Source organism: Balaenoptera borealis (genome assembly GCF_965194805.1).
Source record: "Balaenoptera borealis genome assembly, chromosome: 2".
Classification (NCBI taxonomy): Eukaryota; Metazoa; Chordata; class Mammalia; order Artiodactyla; family Balaenopteridae; genus Balaenoptera; species Balaenoptera borealis.
Window position 1 is genome coordinate 173,877,186 of NC_138867.1, and position 23,397 is coordinate 173,900,582.

General features: G+C 47.7%; 1 protein-coding gene across 1 annotated transcript; it reads right to left on the reverse strand.

Moving 5' to 3' along the window:
• Positions 1-447: 447 nt before the first annotated feature.
• Positions 448-23,165, reverse strand: TMEM38A (transmembrane protein 38A). The gene is made up of 6 exons (XM_082383052.1): positions 22,983-23,165; positions 7,492-7,648; positions 7,049-7,233; positions 4,660-4,747; positions 2,823-2,940; positions 448-2,042 (listed from the first exon to the last, which is right to left on the reverse strand). The coding sequence occupies exons 1-6, from the start codon at positions 23,104-23,106 to the stop codon at positions 1,815-1,817; spliced, it is 900 nt and encodes a 299-aa protein (XP_082239178.1). The 5' UTR covers positions 23,107-23,165; the 3' UTR covers positions 448-1,814.
• Positions 23,166-23,397: the final 232 nt, after the last annotated feature.

Here is a 23,397-nt window from a genome sequence, read left to right on the forward strand (position 1 = left end):
AGTCTTGAGAATTCTTTACATATGCAGGATACAATCCCTTTATCAGATGTATGATTTTCAAAGATTTTTCTCGCAGTCTGTGGCTTGACTTTCATTCTCTTAACAGGGTTTTGCACAGACACTTAGCTGCAAATCCCAACCACTCCCATTAATCCTCCCACCTGTCTTTGAAGGGCAGTGATAATCATCATCCTCTTTTTCCCAAGAAGCAAACAGGCTTAGAGAAGGGGAAGCCCCATGACCTGTCAACGTCAGAGTGAGGATCAAACCCATTTCTGCTTAACTCCAAGCCCCACAGACTTCACCCACTGCCTCTATCTCCCACTGGTGAGCAAGGGCTGCCATGAGCCTCATTCTCCTGGAAACTCCACGCGTCTCTAAGTTCACAGGACTCCCATTGTGTCGTGAGGCCAAAAGAACAAGAATGAATCAGACAAGCCATCAGGGTTCTTTCACAACAGATTTATTTGCTGACCCTTCACGCTGAGCCTTGATGGACATGCAAGAGGAGGAATTTGGGGGCCCTACAGCCTCAGGACCCACCTAGCTCCCAGGCGTCACCAGATCAAGGCACTTTCCCAATAGCTGGGCAACACCTGGAACCCCAACAATCCCACACCGCTCTGACACAGCTGCAGGCTGATGCCCTGAGCATGCTCTGAGCACCCGTGTGCAAAGGGCAGCCCCAAGCTGGCCTGGTCTGGGCCCCAACCCCATCTGAGACTGGCCATGCCCAACCCACCTACCCCTCTCAGATGTCCTGGTGACCTAGGCTGAGATGAAGATGGCCAGGAGGGGCGCTCAGCTCCCATCCCCCTCGCACACCCTGAATCAAGTTCCCAGCCTGTCTAGCAGCAGCACAAGGTTTGGCACATAGTAGGCATGTGTTTGTTGAATGACTGAGTGAGCGGCAATGAAGGATGCCAGCATGAGGGAGGTCTCATGGAGCTTCCCAGGTGCAACAGTGAGTTCTTGGAGCCCCTGGGCAGAGCCAGATCTTGGAACACCTGCCCAGCCAAGCTGCATTTCTTTGGTTTAGGAACAACCTGAAGCCAAGGATCAGAGCAAGTCTTCCCCACCCTCCATGCTCTCAAGTCTGGCTTAGACATGTCTACTGAAGGCCTCCTTTGTGCCAGGTAACTTGTGGGGTTCTCCGGTCCACAAACACAAAAGATCTAAAACGCAAAGCCATTTTTATGCACGATGAACATCCACCAAGGCCTCCCCTCCTAACTGCATTGTGCTTCTGAGCTTAGAAAGCTGGTTCACGTCCAGCCTCACATCAGCCCTTGCATACAGAATGGGGTGAGGAGCCACTATATAGATGGGGCACGCAAGGCTCAGAGCAGGAGGCAACTTGCCCAGGGATGCCCAGGAGAAGTTGGCAAGAAGAGACGTGGAAACCACAGCAGCTACCTTACAGCAGACACTCAGTATAACGTTCGTCAAACGAATGAGTCTCAACATGGCTTGAAATTCTTTTGGAGTCAAGGTGTAATTTTAGAGAGGAAAGAATAGAACCAAGAACATAACTGCCAGGGTTTCCGGCTGGAGCTGCTGCTGGGATTCTGTGAACTCCCCCCCGCCAAAGCTGTAACTCCATGGGGACCTGGCAGAAAGAGAAAGGGACCCCCCCATTCCTACAAATGCCCTTCACCCCCATATCTCATTTAACCCCCGCATCAGCCCTGGAGGGTGGGCTAATGGCTCCAATTTGTAGATGGGGAAGTAGAGGCCTGGAGAGGGGAGAACTGAGCCCAGGTCCTGGGTCTGGGTCCTCTCCTTGGTGCCCTGAATGCCCCCAGGGCTGCCCTCTAATCTGCCTTCTTGGTTTTTTTCTTCCTGGAGCCCTCACTCAGCTCCTCCTTGGACTTGGTGGGCAGGGCTGAGTGCGAGGAGCCGGGCCCACTGCCGCCCTGGGATCCGCCGTGGTTGTCATGGTGATGGTCGTTTCCCCAGTCCGACCCAAACAGCACAGGGCAGACGTAGCCTTCCAGAACATCAAAAGGGGAACTGTGGGAGTGAGTGGCCATCAGGAACACCTGAGGTGGTGTGGCAGAGGGACAGGAGAGGCGAGAGAGCCAGAGGGAGAATGAGGCAGAAGCAAAGTGGGGGGTTGGGGGGGAAAGAGAGAGAAGGTCAGCCAGGTCAAGGGCAGAGGGAGCCCAGACCCAGCCTTCTGGCTGCATGCACCCCTAAGAAGGTGACCAAGTGTCCTGGGTTTTCTGGGATGTGAGATTTTGGTGCTAAAAACCCAGGCACACCAGGACAGTTGGTCACCTTTTCCCCAGGAGTATTCCCCCACACACACCTGGGCTCAGAGAGGAGCTCTGTTTGGCTTGGGGTCGCTCACTCCCTTTCCCTATGTGATGGCCTGTGGTCCCTTCCCAGGGAGCCAGCAGCGAAGCTCCTCAGCTCCACGGGGAGGGAAGAGTGCATGGCCCCAGAAGACCTTTCCTGGGTAGGGGGTGACCCTAACTCAAGGCCCGAGGGTCAGACCAGCACCATTCCTGGTCCAGCCCACTCTCCATGCCCGAGACACAAGGCCCTGATACTCCAAACAGACTCGGTACTCTCCTGCCCCCATCTTGGCCTTTGCCCATGCTGGGCCCTCTGCCTGGAAGACCTTGTTCTGTTCACCGCCATCACCACCTGCTGGACACTAATCTTCTCATACCCTTCTCCCATGCGTGAACCTACTGACAAGCTCCCGACTCCTTGACCTTAGGGCTGTCCTTTCCCCAGACACTCAAGGCTATGAGTCTAAGCTCCCTATCCTCAGCCTGGGAGGTTTGGGTCGGCGTCAGGACAGGAAGACTTACCTTACAGGATACCATGAACATGGTGAAGATGAAGATGAGGCTGGCTTTGGACACTGGGAGCCAGCGGGTCTGCTGGAGGGTGAAGAGGATGGCTCCGTACAGGCTGGCCTTGGTGGGGCTGGAGGGGTAGCTGTGGTTACTGGAAGGTTCTGCATGGCTCAGGCCTCTGTACCCCTGTCCCAGGCCCCCTTCTCTGCCCACCCCTGCTGGTCCCAGCACCCATCCCAGCTTCTCCAGAGTGCGTGGTGAGAAGTTGCCCATGTGACATGGATGAAGTGGTATCCCCCTGTACAGTAAAGAGCTATCTTGGCCCCAAAAGAGGTCTCTCCTTTGCCCTGCTCCTGGAAGGTATCCATTAAGCCCCGGGAATGTCCTGCCTGATAGGAGTGTCTTTGTTTACCTGGGGATTTGGGGTCATACCAGATGGTAAGGGTGTGATTTAGGGTGGGGTCTTGGGCCACATGGTATCAGCTGAACCTCTGGAGGGACTGGAGACTGAGGTCAGCCACGTGGGCAGTCAGCTATGTCTGTGTGACCAAGCCCCAGTAAAGCCCCTGAACACCAGGGCTCAGGTGGGCACTACTGGTTGGCAATCTTCAACGCATACAGTCACACATGGATGCTGGGAGAAACAGGTGCTGTCCACACAGTTCCACTGAGAGAGGACAGTGTGAAGCTTGCGCCTAGTCTCTCCCTGAATGCTGCCCCACATGTCTTTACCTTTGCCATTTTTAATCTGTAATAAACTATAATCCTAAGTATAATGGCTTGGCCAAGTTCTATGGGTCCTTCTAGCAAATTGTCAAACCTGAGGGTGGTCTTGGGGGGGACTCCTAAACAGTGCACTCCCCCAGAAGGTGGGATTACAACACACAGTTCTTCTTAATTTTCCTTTTCTTCCTTGAAGAATAGGCTTCCGATATTTTGACTTGCTGCAGAAGACAGACCAGTGACTTCTGTTTCTGATGTCTGTCGCTCACTGCGCGTACTTAATGATGATAATTCGACCTGATATTTCCAAAGCACGCACCAGGAACCAGGGTCAGAGGGGTTATGTGTGTGATGGAGCTTTCACACTCAGCTGATGAGGCAGAAATAGAATCTGAGAGGGGAAGCCACTTGCCCTCTTAGTAGCAAGGGACACAATGGTCTGAGCCCCCATTTCCCTGTCCATGAACTGAGTGTGGGAACAGACCTTTCATGGGGATAAAATGAGATACAGTTATGTTTTCCAACATATGAAATGGGAGATAGTTTTCATTGGCATATGGGTGAGCCTTTTAATGTTGTCCTATTTTAATGGCAACAGCTTTATTGTAGATTGGGAGAAAATTTAACTAGCTTGAACCTTTAGGTCTTTTAAAAATGTATTAGGCTAAATGCCCTGTGGGGTCCTGGGTTGAGTCCTGTATGTTGCCATCTGGCCCTGCCCAGTGTTCCCCACTTAGCCCCAGCCACACTCCTCGCCCACACTCTGTGTTCTACATCCTGAATCCCTCACTTCCCACCCACAATCTGTACCCTGACCCTGCAGAACCAGGCAGAATCGTTGCTCTTTTCTGACTTGATAGTTGGCAGAGGTGCTGGCCTCTGTCCAGAAGCTCCCTCTTTGCCAGAAAACTCCTATTCACTTTTCAAAACCCAAATCAAGTGTCTCATCACCCTGCAACGCTGCCTGCCCCTGCCGCCTAGGTAGTGTTAGGGCTCTACCTCTGGGGTCTCCCAGCCATGGTCTCTGGAAGATTCTGGAAGGAGAATCAGGGGCTGAGACTTCCAAGTTACCAGGAGTATCCAACCCAGGGTCAGGCCCAGGGAATAGGGAGGATGGGATACTCACAAGGACATGTGCAGAATCTCGTTGGTCTCTGGCTTCCAGACCCCTCGGAGCAGCTGCTCAAAGTTGGACATGAGGGCGACACCAGAGCCTATGGGACAGGGTACTTCTAAGCAAGCCCGCCACCTCCAGCTCCCTGTTCTTCTTGGTTGAATTCCCAAGGAAGCAACTTCTTTGCTTCTGGAGTCTCCTCCAGAGGGATACTGAGCCTGGGGTGTATGATCATCAGTTGCAGGTGGGGGAACTGAGGCCCAGAGAGGGGACAGTCTTGCTGAGGGTCACACAGCACATTTGGAGCAAAACCAGCATGAAGTAATCGAGGTCACATCCCACCTGCAAGGTATGTCTTGGACAAATCTGGGTTGTCTGCCCTGATGCTCCCAATCCAGGACCCTGAGCTGTCCATGAGGCTTCCAGAGGGCTCCCCACCCCCAGCCTCTCTTCTCCTCTGGGTTCTGAGCTTTCAACCTTTCTCAAGCCACTTGCCCTCTGGAAGGCATGTCATACCCCTGGGGAATTTACTCTGTAGTACAGGCTTCCTGGAGAGAGAATGAGACCCACGTCAAGATTTCTGGTTAAATTTCTAGAAGAATCTTCCCATTTACCCCAAATGTATTGGCTAAAGAGGCTTGGACACCCACTCCAGGAGTGGTTGTGCTAACTGGGATGCCTGATATGCACCACTGGACCAGGGGTTTGCATCTTGGATGATTTTGCCCCCAAGGAAGCATTTGGCAATATCTGTAGACATTTTTGGTTGTCACAACTGGGGAGGGGGCTGCTACTGGCAACTAATGGGTTGAAGCCAGGGATGCTCCTCAACACCCTATAATGCACAGGACAGCCCCCACCACAGAGCATGATCCGGCCCTAAATGTCAGTGGTGCTGAGGATACTGTGACTCAATGGATGATGATTCTAGACCTAGGCATTTTGGGGGTACCCACTTTGGTGAACAGGAAGCAGGGATTCGGTGCCCAGTGGTGTTTAGCACCTGCTCAAGCCTTCTTTCCCTGCCTTCCTTTTACTCCTTGGTCCATCACTGCAACTATTACTGTTGAATTATCTATTTCTCCTTTAACTTCCCTCGATTTTTGCTTTATGTATTTTGGTGCTCTGTTTTTAGGTGCATATATGTTTATAATGGTTAGATCTTCTTAGTGGATTGACCCGACATTATAAACTGTCCCTCTATATTTTTAGTAATGTTTTTTTGTCTCAAAGTCTATCTTGGTCTACCTCTTAGCATAAATGGAGGAGGATAAAAAGGAGGGCTCCAAAGTTGTTAGGAACATGGATGTTGAATTCAGAGGACTTGGAGTCAAACCCACCTGTGCCCCCATAGCCATGTGACCTTGGGCATGTCATTTCATTTCCCTCCTCTGTAAAAAGAGATGATGTTAGCCTTCTCCCAAAGGAGAGTCTTAAGGATAAAATGAGAAAAGATGCACAAAGGCCTCCACTCAAAACTTGCCCTGGGTCAGGGATCTTAACCTGGAGTCTATGAACCCAGACAGGAAACAGAATTACATCTTCATTTTCACATCCCTCACTGAAATCCAGCCTTTCCTTCCATCATGAAGGGAGGCAGTTACCTCAGCAGGATTTGCAAGTCTGTGATTCTGTCACCAACAGAATTCATGGATGTTTTTCTTTTCACATTCCCATTGTTGCAGATGGTGGTTTCAAAATATCATTTGTGCTCAACACCACTTCAAAAGTCTGAGAGTTATTAGGAGCCAGTGTAAGGTCTGCTATTTAATCACTAGTAAAGATGGATAAAGCTACTACAGCATATTTTTTAAAAAATTTTATAACTACTTCAAAATAATAGGCTTCCTTTATTCTCCTATATATTTTACTTTATGCATTTAAAAAACATAAAATGGTCTGTAGGCTTTACTGGGCTGATAAAAGGGCTGTAGTCCACAAAGCTTAAGAACCTCTGTAGTTACAGGGGTATGATTTCCTCTCTAGGAGGCATTTGGCAACGTCTGTAGACATTTTAGGTTGTCACACTGGTAGGTGCTACAGGCATCTAGTGGGTGGAGACCAGGGACACTGCTCAACATCCTACGATGCACAGGACGGTCCCCACCACAGAGAATGGTCCAGCCCCAGACGTCAGTAGGGCCACAGTTGAGAAATCCTGCTCTAGAGACATCAGCTATCATTGCTTCATTGTCCTATTTACCTTTGATAGTTAAATTTCTGGAAGAATCTTCTCATTTACCCTAAAGGTGTCTGCTGATGAGGCTGGACTCCTGCAGCCGTCCTGACATCCCTTAGCCCAGAGCAATGGCTGTGCCAGCTGGGGTGCCCGATACGTCCCACTGAGCAGGGGTTCTCAACTGGGGTGCTTTTTCATTGTTCTCATCATGGTCCTGTTTACCTTTGACCCAGCCAGTGGCGATCATGACGAACCACCCGTGGTGGTAGTGGTGATGCGCGTGATGGATGCCCACGGCGATCTTGCGGACTCTCACCACCTCCTTCATGGCCACGAAGATGAGTTTCACCGGCAGGAAGCAGACACACTTGTAAAAGAGGTCCAAGGGGCAGAAGAAAATCAAGTACCTTTGGGGAGAGAATGCCAAGCCTCAGGGGGAGACAGAGCCTGGGGCCCCTCGGAGATGAGGTTGTGTCCAGACCCTCGCTCTCACTTGCCAGGCTCAGGACAGCTGGGCAGTGGAAAGTGGTGGGTCAGGACCACTGTGGAGGTTGTGCTGGTGGGTCCCAGTTCCTCCAACCTCCCGCCTCCCCACTCCCAGGTGGCAGGGTCACCCTGCCCGCCTGCTCTGCTCTCCCACATCCCGCCAGACGAGTGGTGCTTACCAGACTGCGGAGGCCAGCAGGATGCTGGAGTTGTTGCTGAAGTAGTCGACCAGGGGCTCCCCGAGGAGCAGATCAGCCAGGATGTAACTCCCGAAGCAATGCAGCATGGCACACAGCCAGGATGCCATGGGGTGGCGCCGGGACAGCTCGACTGCTCCTGAGGGGCATGGGGCATCCCCCACCATCACCAGGGCATCTGGGACATGCTTCACCCTTTATGCCCTCTGTTCAGCCCATCCTAGTTCAGCTGCCTTCACAGACTGCCCACCCAATGCCTTGCAGTTTGCCCATTTCAGAGGAAGAAGCAAGGCTCAGAGAGGGTTGCACACATGTCTGAGGTCACACAGAGAGAAGGCAGAACCAGGCTGGGGCTCTTTCCTCCGAGCTCAGAGAGGTGGCAATAACAATAACACCAGCTCACATTTAGCAAGCATTCCCAGGTCTCAGACACTGGGTTTAGCATTTATAGGAAGGACGTTAAATCTTCATTGATAACTGCAGCCAAGTGATCACTCTTATTATCCCCATGAGGAGACTGAAGCTTGAAGAGAGAGGACAACATGCAGTTGGGAGAGCTTTGACGCAGCTACTCCTGCCTTGGGCTGATGCCAAGATCCTTATAAGCTTACACCTGTACTTTTGGTCTCTCCTTATTTAAAAAAATTTTTGTGTGCGTGGTAAAATATACATAAAATGTACCACTCTAACCATTTTAAGTGTACAGTTCAGTGGCATTAAGCACATTCATGTTGTTGTGAAACCATCCCCATCATCCATCTCCAGAGCTTTTCACCTTGCAAAACTGAAACTCTGTCCCCATTAAACACTAACTCAGACTTCCCTGGTGGCACAGTGGTTAAGAACCCGCCTGCCAATGCAGGGGACACAGGTTCAAGCCCCGGTCTGGGAAGATCCCACATCCCATGGAGCAACTAAGCTCGTGCACCACAACTACTGAGCCTGCGCTCTAGAGCCCGTGCGCCACAACTACTGAAGCCCGTGCACCTAGAGCCTGTGCTCCACAACAAGAGAAGCCACCGCAATGAGAAGCCCGCACACTGAAATGAAGAGTAGTCCCCGCTCGCTGCAACTAGAGGTAGCCCACGTGCAGCAACGAAGACCCAACGCAGCCAAAAAAAACACTAACTCTCCATTCCTCCCTCATTCCAGTCCCTGACGCCTACCACCCTACTTTTTGTCTCTATGAACTTGACTACTTTATAGACCTCATGTAAGTGGAATCATACAGTACTCGTTGTTTTGTGACTGGATTCTTTCACTTAGCATAACGTCCTCAAAGTTCATCCACATCATAAGATGTGTCAGAATTTTCTCCTTTTTAAGGCTGAATAATATTCCATTGGATGGATCTACCACATTCTACATATCCATTCATCCATCAATGGACACTTGGGTTGCTTACACCTTTTGGTTATTGAGAATAGTGCTGCTAAGAACATGAACGTACAAATATCTGTACGAGTTCCTGCTTTCAATTCTTTTGGGTATATTCCAGATGTGGAATTGCTGGATCAAATGTTAATTCCATTTTTAATTTTTTGAGAAACGTCCATACTGTTTTCCACAGCAACTGCCCCATTTTACATTCCCATCAGTAATGCACAAGTGTTCCAACCTTTCCACCTCCTCAGCAATACCTGTTGTTTTCTGTTTTTTAGGAATAGCTATGCTGATGGGTATGAGGTGATATCTCATTGTGGTTTTGATTTGCATTTCCCTAGTGATTAGTGATATTCAGTACCGTTGCATGTGCTTATTGGTCATTCCTATATCTTCTTTAGAGAAATGTCTATTCAAGTCTTTTGTGTATTTTTTTAAAAATTGGGTTGTCGTTCTGTTGTTAAGTTGTGCTCTTATGGAGAATGTTCATTTGCTGGGTAAAGAGCTTCGATTGGCCCCAGATAGGAAGGCACAGAAGAAATTTGAAAGGTGGAGCTGAAGAGCTCCGGAGCCCTATCTTTCTGGGGGAGAGCCATCAGTGCAGAGGGAAGTCACGAGGTATTGGTACCGAAGGGGACAGTGCAGGGCATGTCCACATGTGAGGAACCATGTAGAAAGAGCAATGAGCAAAGCTGGATAATGGAGTCCTTGAAGGCAGAATTATACTAACAGGGTGAGGAGGGAGAGAGGGCATCCCATGCTAGCAGCATGGAAGGAACAAAGACACAAGCAAAAATGGCCAAGCAAAAATGCCACTTCCTCCAGGAAGGCTTCCTTGCTCTACTGAACCAGTCACTCCCGACTCTGGGCTCCCACCACCCCATGGACTCCACCCCATTTTGGGTCTTGGTACTTTATTCAATTTTTCACATAGAATAACAGAAAGTAGATTAGTTGTTGCTTAGGGCTGGAGGGGATGTGGGAGATGGGAGGGTAAAAGCTAGAAGATCCAGCTTGGAGGAGATAGTTGCACAATTCTGTGAATATACTAAAAACCAGTGAATGGGATGATTTAAATGGGTGAATTGGGTGGTATATGAATTAACTCTCCATAAAGCTGTTAAAAAATAAAGGATAACAAAGAAAAAAAATGTAACAGTTCACAGTTTCTGCAACTGAAGATAAACATTCATAAATGATACTAAAGTGAGTCTTCTTGTAAACCCAAGGCAAGAAAATGCAAAAGACTGGACTAACTTAGCGAATAGAAATAGGGAACCCACACCTAAGGAAGATGGCTCAGTGCATTGGTTTCCAACTTGGCTGTACATCAGTTACCTGGGGACTTTACAAACACCAGATGCCTGCGCCCCATCCCAGAGGGTCTCGGTTTGTCGGTGTGGGATGTGGCTGGGCTTGTGGATTTTTAATTCTCCTAGGTGATTCCTTTGTGCAACAAAGTTGAGCACCACAGAGATAGGGGAATGAACTGGCCCATGTCCTGACATCCTGCAGCCTTGATAACCCAAGAAAGACCTCCATGGTCCGAGAGGATGGGCTCCCAAGAGCAATGGTTTTCAAACTGTGTTCCTGGGAACCGTGAGGGTTTGCAGGGGCAAAGGAGAAACCAAGCAGGTATGTCCTGGGTCTTCCCCCCTGTTTCAACCAGAGCACAACTTCGTTTACTGCTTCATCTCAGAGTTCGGCATAAGATTTTGTTTGAAAAGGAGAATCTGGTATTCACACAGTCGTGCATGCAAATATTCATAGCAGCTTTATTTGTAAACAACCCAAACGGCTTCAATGGGTGAATGGATAAACAAACCATGGTACATCTGTACCATGGAATACTACTCAGTAACGAAAAAGGAATAAACCAGAGATACACAAAACAACCCAGACAGATCTCAACAGTGTGATGCTCAGCGAAAACTGCCAATCTCAGAAGGTTACGTACTGTATATGATTCCATTTATATAACATCCTCCAAGTGACCAAACCATAGGGATGAGTGGCAGAGAGCAGATCAGTGGTTACCAGGGGTTAGGGTTCAAAGGAAGATCTAACTACAGAGGGGCATCACAGGGGAGTTTCTTTGGAGTGTCAGAACCATTCTGTATCCTAATCGTGGTGGTGGTTACTCCAATCTACACATGTGATAAAATTTCAAAGGACTATATTTTTTAAAGTCCATGTAAAAACAACTGAATAAAGTCTGTAGTTGTTGTTAATGGTATTATTCTGATGCCAATTTCCATGTTTTAATAATGAGCTACCATTAGGTAAGATGTTGTCATTGGGGGAAGCTGGGTGAAGGGGACTTGGAAACTCTTTGCTCCATTTTTGCAACTTCTGGGAATCCCCCTGGTGGTCCAGTAGTTAGGACTCAGCACTTTCACTGCCGGGGGTTCAATCCCTGGTTGGGGAATTAAGATCCTGCAAGCTGTGGCATGGCCACGGAAAAAAAAAAAAAGAACCCATTTTTGCAATTTCTTATGAGTCTTAAACTCTTGCAAGATAAATTGTATTTTAAGATCCCAAATTAAAATGAAGGCAGGAGGTCTAGTTCTTTAAAACCACGTTTACAAAAAACACTAGAGGTACAGGGTTAATTTCTATTAGTCAAATCATACACTTTATACTACACACTTAAGTCTTTTGAATCTTTTTTTTTTAAAACATCTTTATTAGAGTATAATTGCTTTACAATGGTGTGTCAGTTTCTGCTTTGTAACAAAGTGAATCAGTTATACATATACATATGTCCCCATATCTCTTCCCTCTTGCATCTCCCTCCCTCCCAGCTTCCCTATCCCACTCCTCTAGGTGGTCACAAAGCACCGAGCTGATCTCCCTGTGCTATGTGGCTGCTTCCCACTAGCTAACTATTTTACATTTGGTAGTGTATATATGTCCATGCCACTCTCTCACTTTGTCCCAGCTTACCCTTCCCCCTCCCTGTATCCTCAAGTCCATTCTCTAGTAGGCCTGCATCTTAGGACAATAGTAGCATAAAGATAGAACCTAACTATCTCAAAAGATTCAAAAGGAAGAAATGGACAAATTCTTTTGAATCTTTTGAGATAGTTAGGTTCTATCTTTATGCTACTATTGTCCTCATCTTCTACAGCCACACCCCTGAGTTGGCACCTGGGTGTCTCCTGGTGTGACGACTTATTTCATCATCTTGATTCCTTCCCTCCCCCACTAGTTTCATTTTCCAGAGAATGAATTTAGGATTAAGTCATAAGACACAGCTACTTAGCTCTCACAGCCAGAGCTAGTACCAACGACTCTATTTTTTATTTTTTAAGTTTTATTTTAAATTTTATTTTATTAAAGTATAGTTGATTTACCATATTGTGTTAATTTCTGCTATACAGCAAAGTGATTCAGTTATACATGTATAAACATTATTATTTTTCATATTCTTTCCCATTATGGTTTATCACAGGATATTGAATATACTTCCCTGTGCTATATATGCTATGCAGTAGGACCTTGCTGTTTATCCATCCTATATATAACAGTTTGCATCTGTTAATCCCAAACTCCCACTCCTTCCCTCCCCCTACCCCCACCCTCCCGTCAACCACAAGTCTGTTCTCCACGTCTGTTTTTTTCTGTTTTGTAGATAAGCTCATTTGTGTCATATTTTAGATTCTACATATAAGTGATATCATATGGTATTTGTCTTTCTCATTCTGACTTACTTCACTTAGTGTGATAATCTCTAGGTCCATCCATGTTGCTGAAAATGGCATGATTTCATTCTTTTTTATGGCCAAGTAGTATTCCCCAATGCCTCTCTTTAATAAACAATTTACTTAATCCAATGAAAACTCTACTCAATGTGGATGTGAGATGACAAGCTTACAATATGTAATCTATTAGTCAAAAGGCTAATCAAAAGAAATAATTAGTTCAGGTTTTGGGAGTTTGGGGGGAAAGTTTCTCTTTGTTTCTAGAGATTGGATGCCTTTTGTCTCTAAATTGTCAAATCTGAATACTTGGCCTCTTTATGCTGTGTACTAAGTGTGAAGCTATTGACATAAATACCTGTATATACTATTGATACACTCAACAAGTTGACTTGATCGTAATCCTTCGGTGAGTACAGGGACCTTATCAGTCTTATCTGCTGCTGAAGCACCCCCTTCCCCTGACCCGGTGTGCTTGGCACTGTGCCTGATACATGGTAGTTACTCAATAAATAATTGTTAGTGAAAGAACTGTCCACATGGAGGTTACATTCTAGCAAATGTGGACTGAACACTCCTAGGCACTGAGGTTGTGTTGGGCACTTTTGGTTACATTATAACAACAACTTCCCCTGATCCCTTTATTTATTGAGTTACTTCTTTTTTTTTTTTTAATTGAGTTACTATTGTGTCCCAGGCAACTACATACCTTCACACCATCCTCAAGCCTTCAGCGTCAGAGCCCAGGCTTTCAACCACAGGTAATGTAGGGATCAATATCCCTGCCTATAGTGAGTTATAGGAGGGACCCCCCCCCCCAAATTCATGTCCATCAGAACCTCATTTGGAATAGGGTCTTTGCAGATGCAAATAAGGTAAGGATTTCAAGATGAGATCATCCTGGAGCATCTGGGTATGTCCTGAATCCAATGAGAGTGTTCTTATAAAAGACAAAAAAAGGAGACACAGACACAAAGGTGTTGTAAGTTGAACTCACAAGAAGATATGTTTAAGTCCTTACCCTTGGTATCTGTGAATGTGACCTTATTTGGAAATAGGGTCTTTGCAAATGTAATTAATTTAAGATGAGGTCATTAGGTGGGCCTTAATCCAATGTCTGGTGTTCCTTATAAGAGGAGACAGATCACAGGGAAGAAGGCCATATAAACAAGGAGGTAGAAACTGTAGTGATGCATCTACAAGCCATGGAACCCCAAGGATGCTAGCCACCTCCAGAAGCTAGGAAGAGGCATAGAAAGATTCCTTCCTAGAACCATCAGAGAGAACATGGCCCTGCTGACACCTTGCTTTTGGATTTCTAGCTTCCAGAACTGTGAGACAATACATTCCTGTTTTAAGCCACCCAGTTTGTGGTACTTCATTATGGCAGCCAAAGGAAATTCATACAGAAGGCCATATGAAGACAGAAGCAAAGACTGGACTGATGTATGTATAAGCCAAGGAATGCCAAGGATTGCTGGAAGACACCAGAAACCAGGAAAGAGGCATGGAAACATCCTCCCCTAGAGCCTCCAGAAGGAACCAGACACCTTGACTTTGAACTCTGGCCTTCAGAACTGCGGAGAATAAATTTCTATTGTCCTAAGCCCTCTAGTTTGTGGCCATTTGTTATGGCAGCCCTAGGAAATTAACATAGCATCTGACAGATGAGGCAACAGAGTCTCCCCAAGGTCAATGGCTTACCCAAGATCACCCAGGCATTCAGTGAGTATTTTTGACCTCTGACCATGTGCTGGGCTCTTGCTAGGCACTGGGGATGCAGCCATAGCAAGAGCTGGTTCAGGCATTACCTTTGTGGGGCCCATAGTGTGGTAGAGAGGCAACGTGGTTAAATAATCCCACAAATGAAGGTTAAACCTCATAAGGGAGAGACACATGGTGCTTTGAAGGGTTTAATTGGGGAACTGTCCTAGCTGAGGAGGTCAGACCTCATTTAGGAAGTGGCACTTAAGCTGAGATCTGAACAATGAGCAGGGATTTCCTAGAGGATGGGGGTGGAGGCGTGAAGATGATCCAGGCAAAGCGAGAGCATGGGAGAAGGTGGAAGGGGGAGGAGAGAGGAAACCTAAGAGCTAAGGGGCAGTCAATGCCAGATACACTGGTCCGGTCGGCATGGGCTGGATATCCAGCAAAGCAAGTGACCAAGCCAGGGCCACACAAACCCCACACCTCTCAACATGGCATCCAATCCTCTTTCCCGGGTTCGATGTCCAATGTTCTAAGCCCGTGTTGGGGAAAGAAACATGAAGTCCACTGTACTCCATAGAGGGAGCTGCCTTCTTCTCGAATCAGTCAACCTCACAGAGAAGTGGGGAGGGGACTATCTGCCCCTCCTCCAGAGGGAAAAAGTCCAGGTTTCCCTTGTACACACACAGTTGGGAGGGTCGATAGGCATAACCAGCTTGGAGGCAATTTGGCGATACTGAGGAAGCCAGAAGCTGTGAGTCGCCTGTGCCCCAACAATTCTGCTCCTCACTATTTGCTCAAAAAGAAACTAGTGCATGTGGGCAAAGAGACATATGGAGGGGGATTTCACTGCCATACTGTTACAACAGGAGAAAAGTGGAGTCTACTGTTTCTTAGTGAGGGAGTAGAGTCACACAAAATGGAATACCGCAGAGGAGATATTTAAAAATGAATTAGGTCCAGATCCGGGCTCCTCCCCCTCAGCACTGCTGATGTATGGGGCAGAATCATTCTCTGCTGCAGTGGGGGCCATCCTGTGCGCTGCAGGACGTCAAGCAGCATCCCTGGCCTCCACTCATTGGAGGCTAGTAGCCCACCCCCACCCTAGTTGTGACAACCAAAAATGTCTCCAGATATTACCAAGTATCCCCTGAGGACAAATTCCCTTCTGGCTGAGAACCCCTGCTCTAGATGTATCAACATGGATAAATCCCATAACGTTATTGCTGAGTGAAAAGGTTAGATTGCAGAATGTTATGTTTATGTATATTTTATGTATATATGTAAAACAACACAAAATGCTCCATGCAGTTCATAGATACATAAACAGTGGTAAAGGTATACATACAGGCATGGGAAGAATATAGGCCGCCTTTAGGGCACTGGTCACATCTAGAGAGGGAGGGAGAGCAACGGATGGGGTTGGCTCTGCCTGCCACTATTTCTTTAAAAAAATAAAAAAGAAAAACAGATCTGAAGCAAATCTACATTCACATCTGGTAAGTCTGTGTAGAGAGTATGGAAGTGTCAATGGGGATAGTTATTCTGTATGTTTGAAATATTTAATCACCAAAACTGCAAAAAAACAAGGGTCCCCTTAAAGCTGATAAGCAATAAGGACTTGGGGTGCTCTCCCACCTCATCGCACTGGGCTCTACAGTCTGTACCAAGCCCCCTCGTGGGCCCCTCACTACCTGCCCCCTCTCTGATGGCTGTGGATGGGGGTCCAGGAACAGGAGGTCTCATAGCCTAGGGTGGGCAGCATGGTACCATGCTGTCCTATGCACAAGAACCCACCACTAGGTTCCGGAAGACTCATGCTCATGTTCACAGCAGCACTAGTCACAATTGCCAAAAGGTGGAAATAACCCAAACGTCCATCAACAGATGAATGGATAAACTAAATATGGTCCATCCACACAATGGAATACAAGTCAGCCTTAAAGAGGAATGAAGTTCTGATACATGCTACAACATGATGAACCTCAAAAACATGCTAAGTGAAAGAAGCCAAAGACAAAAGGCCACATAATGTATGATCCCATTGTTATGAAATGTCCAGGACAGGCAAATCCATAGAGACAGAAAGCAGATTAGTGGTTGCCAGGGACAGGGGGAGGGGGGAATGGGGAGTGACTGCTAATAGGGAGAGGGCTTCCTTCTGAAGTGATAAAAATGTTATTGAACTTATACATTACATATAGGTGGGATCATAAGACATGGCCTTTCGCATCTAGCTTCTTTCACTGAGCACAATATTTTCAAGGGTAATATTCATTTTCACTGCTCTATAGTATTCCATCATAGGAACAGATTGCAAGTTATTTATCCATTTTCTTGCATATACATTTTATAATCAGGAAACATGTCTCATAAAAGTTGTTTCAGAGTAAGTCAGCAACACTCTTCCCTTTCTCTTTACCACCCCCTTTGACTAACCACGTGTTCTTGGACAAATCATTTTTTTCTTTTTCCATCTCTTTCCTTCTGTCAGGTGGGAACCCTAATCCCTTCTTTGCCCAAGTCCTAGTAGAGGCTGGAATCAAATTTTCCCTCCTCAACCTCACCCTGGGGTCACAAGCCCAAAACGCATCTTCTCCCCGCCCTCGAGGTTATTCTGAGTCTCAACATCTACCAAGTTCCTCCATTATGAAGCCGAATGCCCTCTTCTCTCCTCTGGGGCATCTATTTAAATCGCCGCCAGCTGAGAGTTAATCCTTTCGAGCAGCTGGTGGGTCCTACAGGGGCCGGCTCAGGTGAGGCACCCATGTTTTGCAGAAATGGATACCTCTGCAACTAAAAATAACCCCCAGGGACTGAATTCTTTCCAGGGTCTTTCTTGTGCCCTCTGGGACCATAAGGCCAGGGAGGGTGGGGGTGGGGATGGGAGGCTGGGTTTTGCGGGAACAAAGTAGGCTCCTCACTATGGGTGAGGCCTGGTAGAAAAGTTACACACCTGGGTTTTGGCTCTGCTGCTCACTCTGGCGTGGCTTTGGGCAAATAACCGCCCCCGCCCCCCTCCCCCCCAAGCCTGTTTCCTCTGTTGTCAAAGGGAGAATGAAAGCACTCCCTCCACCAAGTTATATTGATGATTCAATGCTCTGTGTATTATCATCATTATGCATTTTTTTGTAAATTGAAGGGAATTCCCTGGTGGTCCAGTGGTTAGGACTCTGTGCTTTCACTGTCAAGGGCCCGGGTTCGATCCCTGGTTGGGGAACTAAGATCCCACAAGCTGCGTGGTATGGCCAAATAAATAAATAAAACAAAATATTGAAGTTTAATTGACTTAAAATATTGTGTTAATTTCAAGTGTACAGCAAAGTGATTCAGTTATACGTGTGTGTGTGTACTTTTTCAGATTCTTTTCCATTATAGGTTATTACAAGATATTGAATATAGTTCCCTGTGCTATACAGTAAACCCTTGTTGTTTATTTTTTATACAGTAGTGTGTATCTGTTACTTTCATACTGTTATTTTATCCCTCCCCCCCCTTCTCCTTGGGCAACCACAATTTTGTTTTCTACGTCTGTGAGCTTCTTTTCATTATCAATACCCTCCCAGCGACCCTAGAAGGACGGGATGAGTCTCCCCATTGCTACAGATGAGAAGACTGAGGCTGGTGGGGATGTCCTGCCCCAAGGATCCACAGCAAGGCAGTGGTCAAGAAACTGCCCCCTGGCTCTTTCCCTTTGCCATGCTTCTTTTTGGTTTCTCTCGCTGAGTACTTGGGGCAGCACCAAGAAGCAGGAGAACGTGGGTTTCAATTCCAGGTTTGCCACCAAAGCACTCCCCTCTCACTGGGTGAGTTTGGTTGCTCACTCCCCTATCTGGGCCTCAGTTTAGTCATGTGTAGAATGAGGATGCTGTCTAGAGTGACCAACTGTCCTGGTTTGCTTGGGGCTGAGGGGTTTCTGGGACTTTGGGTGCTTGTCTTGGGCGAACGTGGGCGAGTTGGTCACCCAGCGCTATCATTCATCTCAGAGGGCATCTGTGAAGATGAAAAGAAATTGCTTAGTGCTTAGCAATTAGATGAGAGTTATTTCTGGAACTGAACATAAATGGAAAGTACCTGTGGGTGGAAATTTTAGTGGATGGACTTATAAAAATCAGGTCTGCCTAAGGAGGAAGGAAGAAGCCCCTATCAGGACCCTAGTTCTGACCTGTGATGGGCTCCACAACATTCCCTCTCTGGGGGTCGGCGTCCTGTCTGTGGCTGGCCAGGAAGTGCTAGAAGGTTCCCCAGGGCACTTTTAGCACTGCTGTCATTCTGCGCTACTTAGTGTGAGGTCCAAACATAGGAAGTGTGTTCACAGAGTTTCTCTAAGACAAGTCACCCTCTCCCAAGCCTCTGTGCTCAGCTCTCTTCCTCAGTTTCCCCCACTGTAAAATGGAATAGCAGCCCCTCCTCAAAAGGCTGAAGGGTGAGCAGTCCCCAACCCTCAGAAAGCTTATAGTTCAAACCAGAGATCAAGGAACAGTTCTCTTTGGCTCCCACAGTATTTTTTAAATGTTCAAACTGCAACCAACATGTCTTTCAATAGGTGAATAATTAAACCGTGGAACATCCATATCATGCAATATTATTCAGCACTAAAAAGAAATGAGCTACCAAGCCACGAAAAGACACAGAGGAGCTTTAAATGTATCTTGCTAAGTGAAAGAAGCCAGTCTGAAAAGGCTACATACTGTATGATTCCAACTCTATGACATTCTGGAAAAGGCAGAACTATGGAGACAGTGAAAAGATCAGAGGTTGTCAGGGGTTTGGGGAGGGAAAAGGGGGGGCGGCATGAATAGGTAGAGCTTGAGGATAGTGAAACTATTCTGCATGATACTACAATGATGGATACATGTCATTATACGCTTGTTAAAATCCATAAAATATACAACACAAAGGAACCCTTATGTCAACTGCAGAGTTTAGTTGATAATGATGTTGATAATACCTGATAATAATGGTAATATGACAATAATGGTGTTGACAATAATGTTTGTTCATGGACTATAGCAAATGTTTCCACTCTGGTGCAGAATGTTGATGGTGGCGGAGGCTGTGTGGGAGGTTGGTGTGGGTGGGTAGTCAAAGTATATGGAAACTACTTTCAGTTTAACTTTGCTGTGGATCTAAACTGCTCTAAAAAACTGTCTTAATTTTTAAAAAGAAAAAACATGTTCAAATAGCTAACATATAAACATAGGGAGCTGCAAATCACATTTCTAGCTTCCCTTGAAAAATTAGTTCTGCTCGTTCTAGCCCCCATCAGGGAGAGATGCACATGGCTGGATCTCATCTGGGGACGGTCCTCACCTGGCTGTCTTATTGTTTTCTATATATGACCTGCCTGGCCCTTGGAAGCATTAGAGTTTGAGACTCAGTCTAGATCAATGAGTCTTAAGTGGGGATAAGTGTGTCCCCCCGCAGGGACACCAGCAATGTCTGGGGACATTTTTTTTTCTTTTTTTTTTATGGCCCCACCACATGGCTTGTGGGACCTTAGTTCCCCGACCAGGGATTGAACCCGGGCCCTCAGCAGTGAGAGCGTGGAGTCCCAACCACTGGACCGCCAGGGAATTCCCTGGGGACATTTTTGATTGTCACAGCTGGGGTGTGCTCATGGCATCTAGTGGGTTGAGGCCAGGGATGCTGCAAAACACCCTGAAATTCACAGGACGGCCCCTGCCACAGAGAATGATCTGTCTCTGTCATTAGTGTTGAGGTTGGGAAACACTGGTGCAGAGCCAGTTCTCATCTGGGGAACTTTAAAAAATACTGATGCTGGTACCACCCCCTGTGATTCTGATTCTAATGATGAAGGGGTGCTACCTGGACAACAAGAGTCTTAAAAGCTCCCCAGGTGACTCTAATGTGTAGCCATACTTGAGAACCACTGGTCTGGAAGGCTCTTTGCATGGGTCAGGGCTTAAGGAAGCCAGGACTGTCATTTAATCATTCATTCACTCATTCCTTCAATCATGCTGCCAGCATCCACGACTTCTTTCTTTCTTCTTGCATAGAGCTAAGGGTCCTAGAGGTGAGCCAGACCTGGCCCTCCCTGCCCTATTAAGGAGCTCCAGCCTCTTTTAGCCCATCATTTCTCAAATGTTAGTATGCTTACAGGGATCTTGGTCAAATGCAGAGTCTGTTTTAGCAGGTCTTGGTGGGGAGCCTGGCATTCTGCATTTCTTAACCAGGGGCCACAGATGCTGTTCACCTGAGGACCACACTTTGTGCTTCATCCTCATTCAGGATTCTCACAAAAGCCTGACCCAGAAAATGCCTGCATCCTGGAAAACACATTGCCCCATGCCTTACAAATAATTCTACTACCTCTCACAAGTGCCTTAGATCTGACTACTGACAAAGTTCTCAATAGATCTTCACAATAGCCAGGAAAGGGAGTCCAGGATTATTTTACCAATGAGCCCATTTCACAGATGAGCAAACTGAAGCTCATGTAAGTAAAGCAACCAGCCTGGTGTTTACTCACTGTGAGAGGCAGAACTGACTCCCAATTTGAAGATTATTCCTTAAAGCCAGCTTGGCTCTCAGGTTCACAAAATTCTTAATTTCTGTACAAGGGGTCACACATATTCTGTAACTGGTCCTGCAATCAGCACATGGATTCTGAGAAGAAACTTTTAGAGAGGCTTAGCAGGAATACCAAACTGGGGAACTAACAGTTAAGTCCAATGCCTCCCTTTTCTAAGGGTAGGCAAGTACCCCGGAGCAATCACAGTGATTCTTGGGATCGGGGTTCGAATCCCAGGGCTGTCATCTACCAGCCATGGGACCACAGGCTCATTGTGTATGTAAATTAGCTTAGCCTCTATTTCCTATTTCCCCAGTTATGAAAGGAGGGAGTTGAACGTTGATCAGAGGAGGAGGTTCTCAACCTTGACAGCATATAGCATCCTTGGGGGAGGGGAGCTTGAAACATGAGCATGCCAGGGCCCTATCCCAGATATTCTGATTCTATTGGTCTGGAGTGGAGATGAGATGGGGGTTTAAGAACCCCCAGGAGCCTCTAATGTGCTGCTGGGGTTCAGAACCACTGAACCCTTTCAGCCGTCAGGAACCTTCAGGCTGCAGTACTTCAAGTTCAGGTGATTTACTCTGTGACTCCAGCAGAAATATCCCAACCCCCCTGCATGCTCCCAGCCAGCCCAGAGACCTCTTTCCTTCCGAGACTTGTGTCCTACATCCCTACTGGGCTCCTGCCCTTCACAATTTTCGATTTCCCAAGGTGTAATAGGTTCTGTACTTGCCCAGGGGACTGGCCTGAGCCACCAGGAATTCATCTGCAGACAGGAAATACAGCCCCATGTTCAGGCTAAGATAATACAAAGCTTATTTTGCTTTGCAAAGTAACTGCTTTTCAGAAGAGCCTTTAAAGAAATAGACTCTGGCATGTGGACGAGCTAAAATAAAATGGAACAAAAACACTTGCCAGGCAGAGTATGATCTTATTTGCATAAGACTGCATTTACATCCGTAACTACAGGGGTATAAATGCAGAGAAGTGAGGTCTGGAAGGGTAGCCACCATGTCAACTGTAACTATCTCCTTTTTCCTTTGGGCTTTTCAGTTTGTTTGTTTGTTTTTCTTTCTTTTTTTAAAAAATATACACGAGCACCTATTTTTATCATCTTTAAAAAAGCTATTTCCAGAGAATATAGTGATAATTTACATCTAAGTGGGAGAAAAGATCACAAAGTTTCGGGTGATTGGTCTTTTTTCTAAAGCTAAATTCTACTGTCCATTTAGTTTGCTGGTGTGCTAGAATTATTAAAGTACTAGGAGATGAACAAGAAACACTCCCTGAACCTTGTATAAAAATAGAATGCATTCTAAAGAAGCCATTTACCATCATTTAAAAAAATGGTTAAAAAAAAAACAAACCAAAAACAAGAAGCTGGGTTTTCCCCCCAGCGATTCTCCATGAGGGTCTGGAGCTGGTGGGAGGAGGCTGACCCAAATCATCCTGCCCTAGGGCCGGTACTGCTCAGTAAGTGGAAAGGATCCAGGCCAGACCTGGAAGAATTCCCTCTGGGCTCCGAGATCCAGCAGAGCCTTGGCCCAGGGAAAGGGAGAGGAGGTTGCCCCAGGACCACAGCGGGGAAGGGGCACCGGTGTCACCTTCTCTGAACCTGATCACAGCCCCCAGCACTGCCGGCCCTTATATAGACACTCAGCTGCCGTTCTGGCTCCCCGCGCCAAGGGCAAGGAGGGAGGTCACGGCTGCGGGCAGCCAGGACGTCTGGCCGAGCCAGCAGAGCCGACCCGCCTGCGCCCTCACCACGACCTACGTCCCTCGCCCAAGTTCCTGCGACCGTACCCTCCTCGGACCCCTGACCTTCTCTCCCTGCATCCTCCCAGCACCTGTTCCCCCTCCTCTGAGCAATCACGTTCCTTTCCTTTCCTCCAGCCTGCATCTGCTTCCCCTCCCCCAGCCCCACAATCTCAGGAGCTTCTCTCCTTGCCCTCTCTCTTGTCTCTTCCCTCTGCCCGGCCCCGTATGGGAGAACCCCATGATCCCAGCACCTGCCTGCTTCCCCAAACCGGTCCCTGGGACTGTTCCCCCACGATTCAGGCCTTTCCCCTCCTCCAGACCCCTGGGTCTACCGCCGTCCCCCTCCCCGCAATGCCAGTCCTCTCCAGCCTCCGGCCCTGGCTCACCTGGCTCATACTTGAGGTAGAGAATGGAGACGATGAAGTAGCTAAGGTCGAAGACAGGAAAGAGGGGCACCCGCGAGAAGCTGAGCGCAAGTTCGCCCAGGCTCAGCGCCGAGAGCAGCTCCATGGCGCCCGCCGGGTCCCACCCCAGCCCCCGGCCCGGTGAGTCCAGTCTCCTGCAACTGCGCCCCCCCACACTGGACCCGCCCCCGCCCGCCAGGCGCCGCCCCCAACCCTGCCCCCTCGGGAGAGGAGGGGCGACCGCTGGCTGGCCTTGGGGCGGGGGGTGGGACCGTCCAGTCCCATGGAGCCCGGTCGGTCCAATGTCCCACACTCTGTCCCTCGGGCCATCACGACCCCATTCAGCCCAGCCAGGCGGGGTGCGGGGTCCCCGTGGAGTGTGAGTTGGACAGGGGAT

Excerpts from the sequence above, each read along its gene's own strand:
- TMEM38A (XM_082383052.1), bottom strand. The coding sequence starts at position 23,106 with ATGGAGCTGCTCTCGGCGCTGAGCCTGGGCGAACTTGCGCTCAGCTTC. Across the intron at positions 7,649-22,982 it reads CTACCTCAAGTATGAGCCAG|GAGCAGTCGAGCTGTCCCGG; the intron begins GTGAGCCAGGGC and ends CATGCCCCTCAG. Across the intron at positions 2,043-2,822 it reads TGTTCATGGTATCCTGTAAG|GTGTTCCTGATGGCCACTCA; the intron begins GTAAGTCTTCCT and ends ACACCACCTCAG.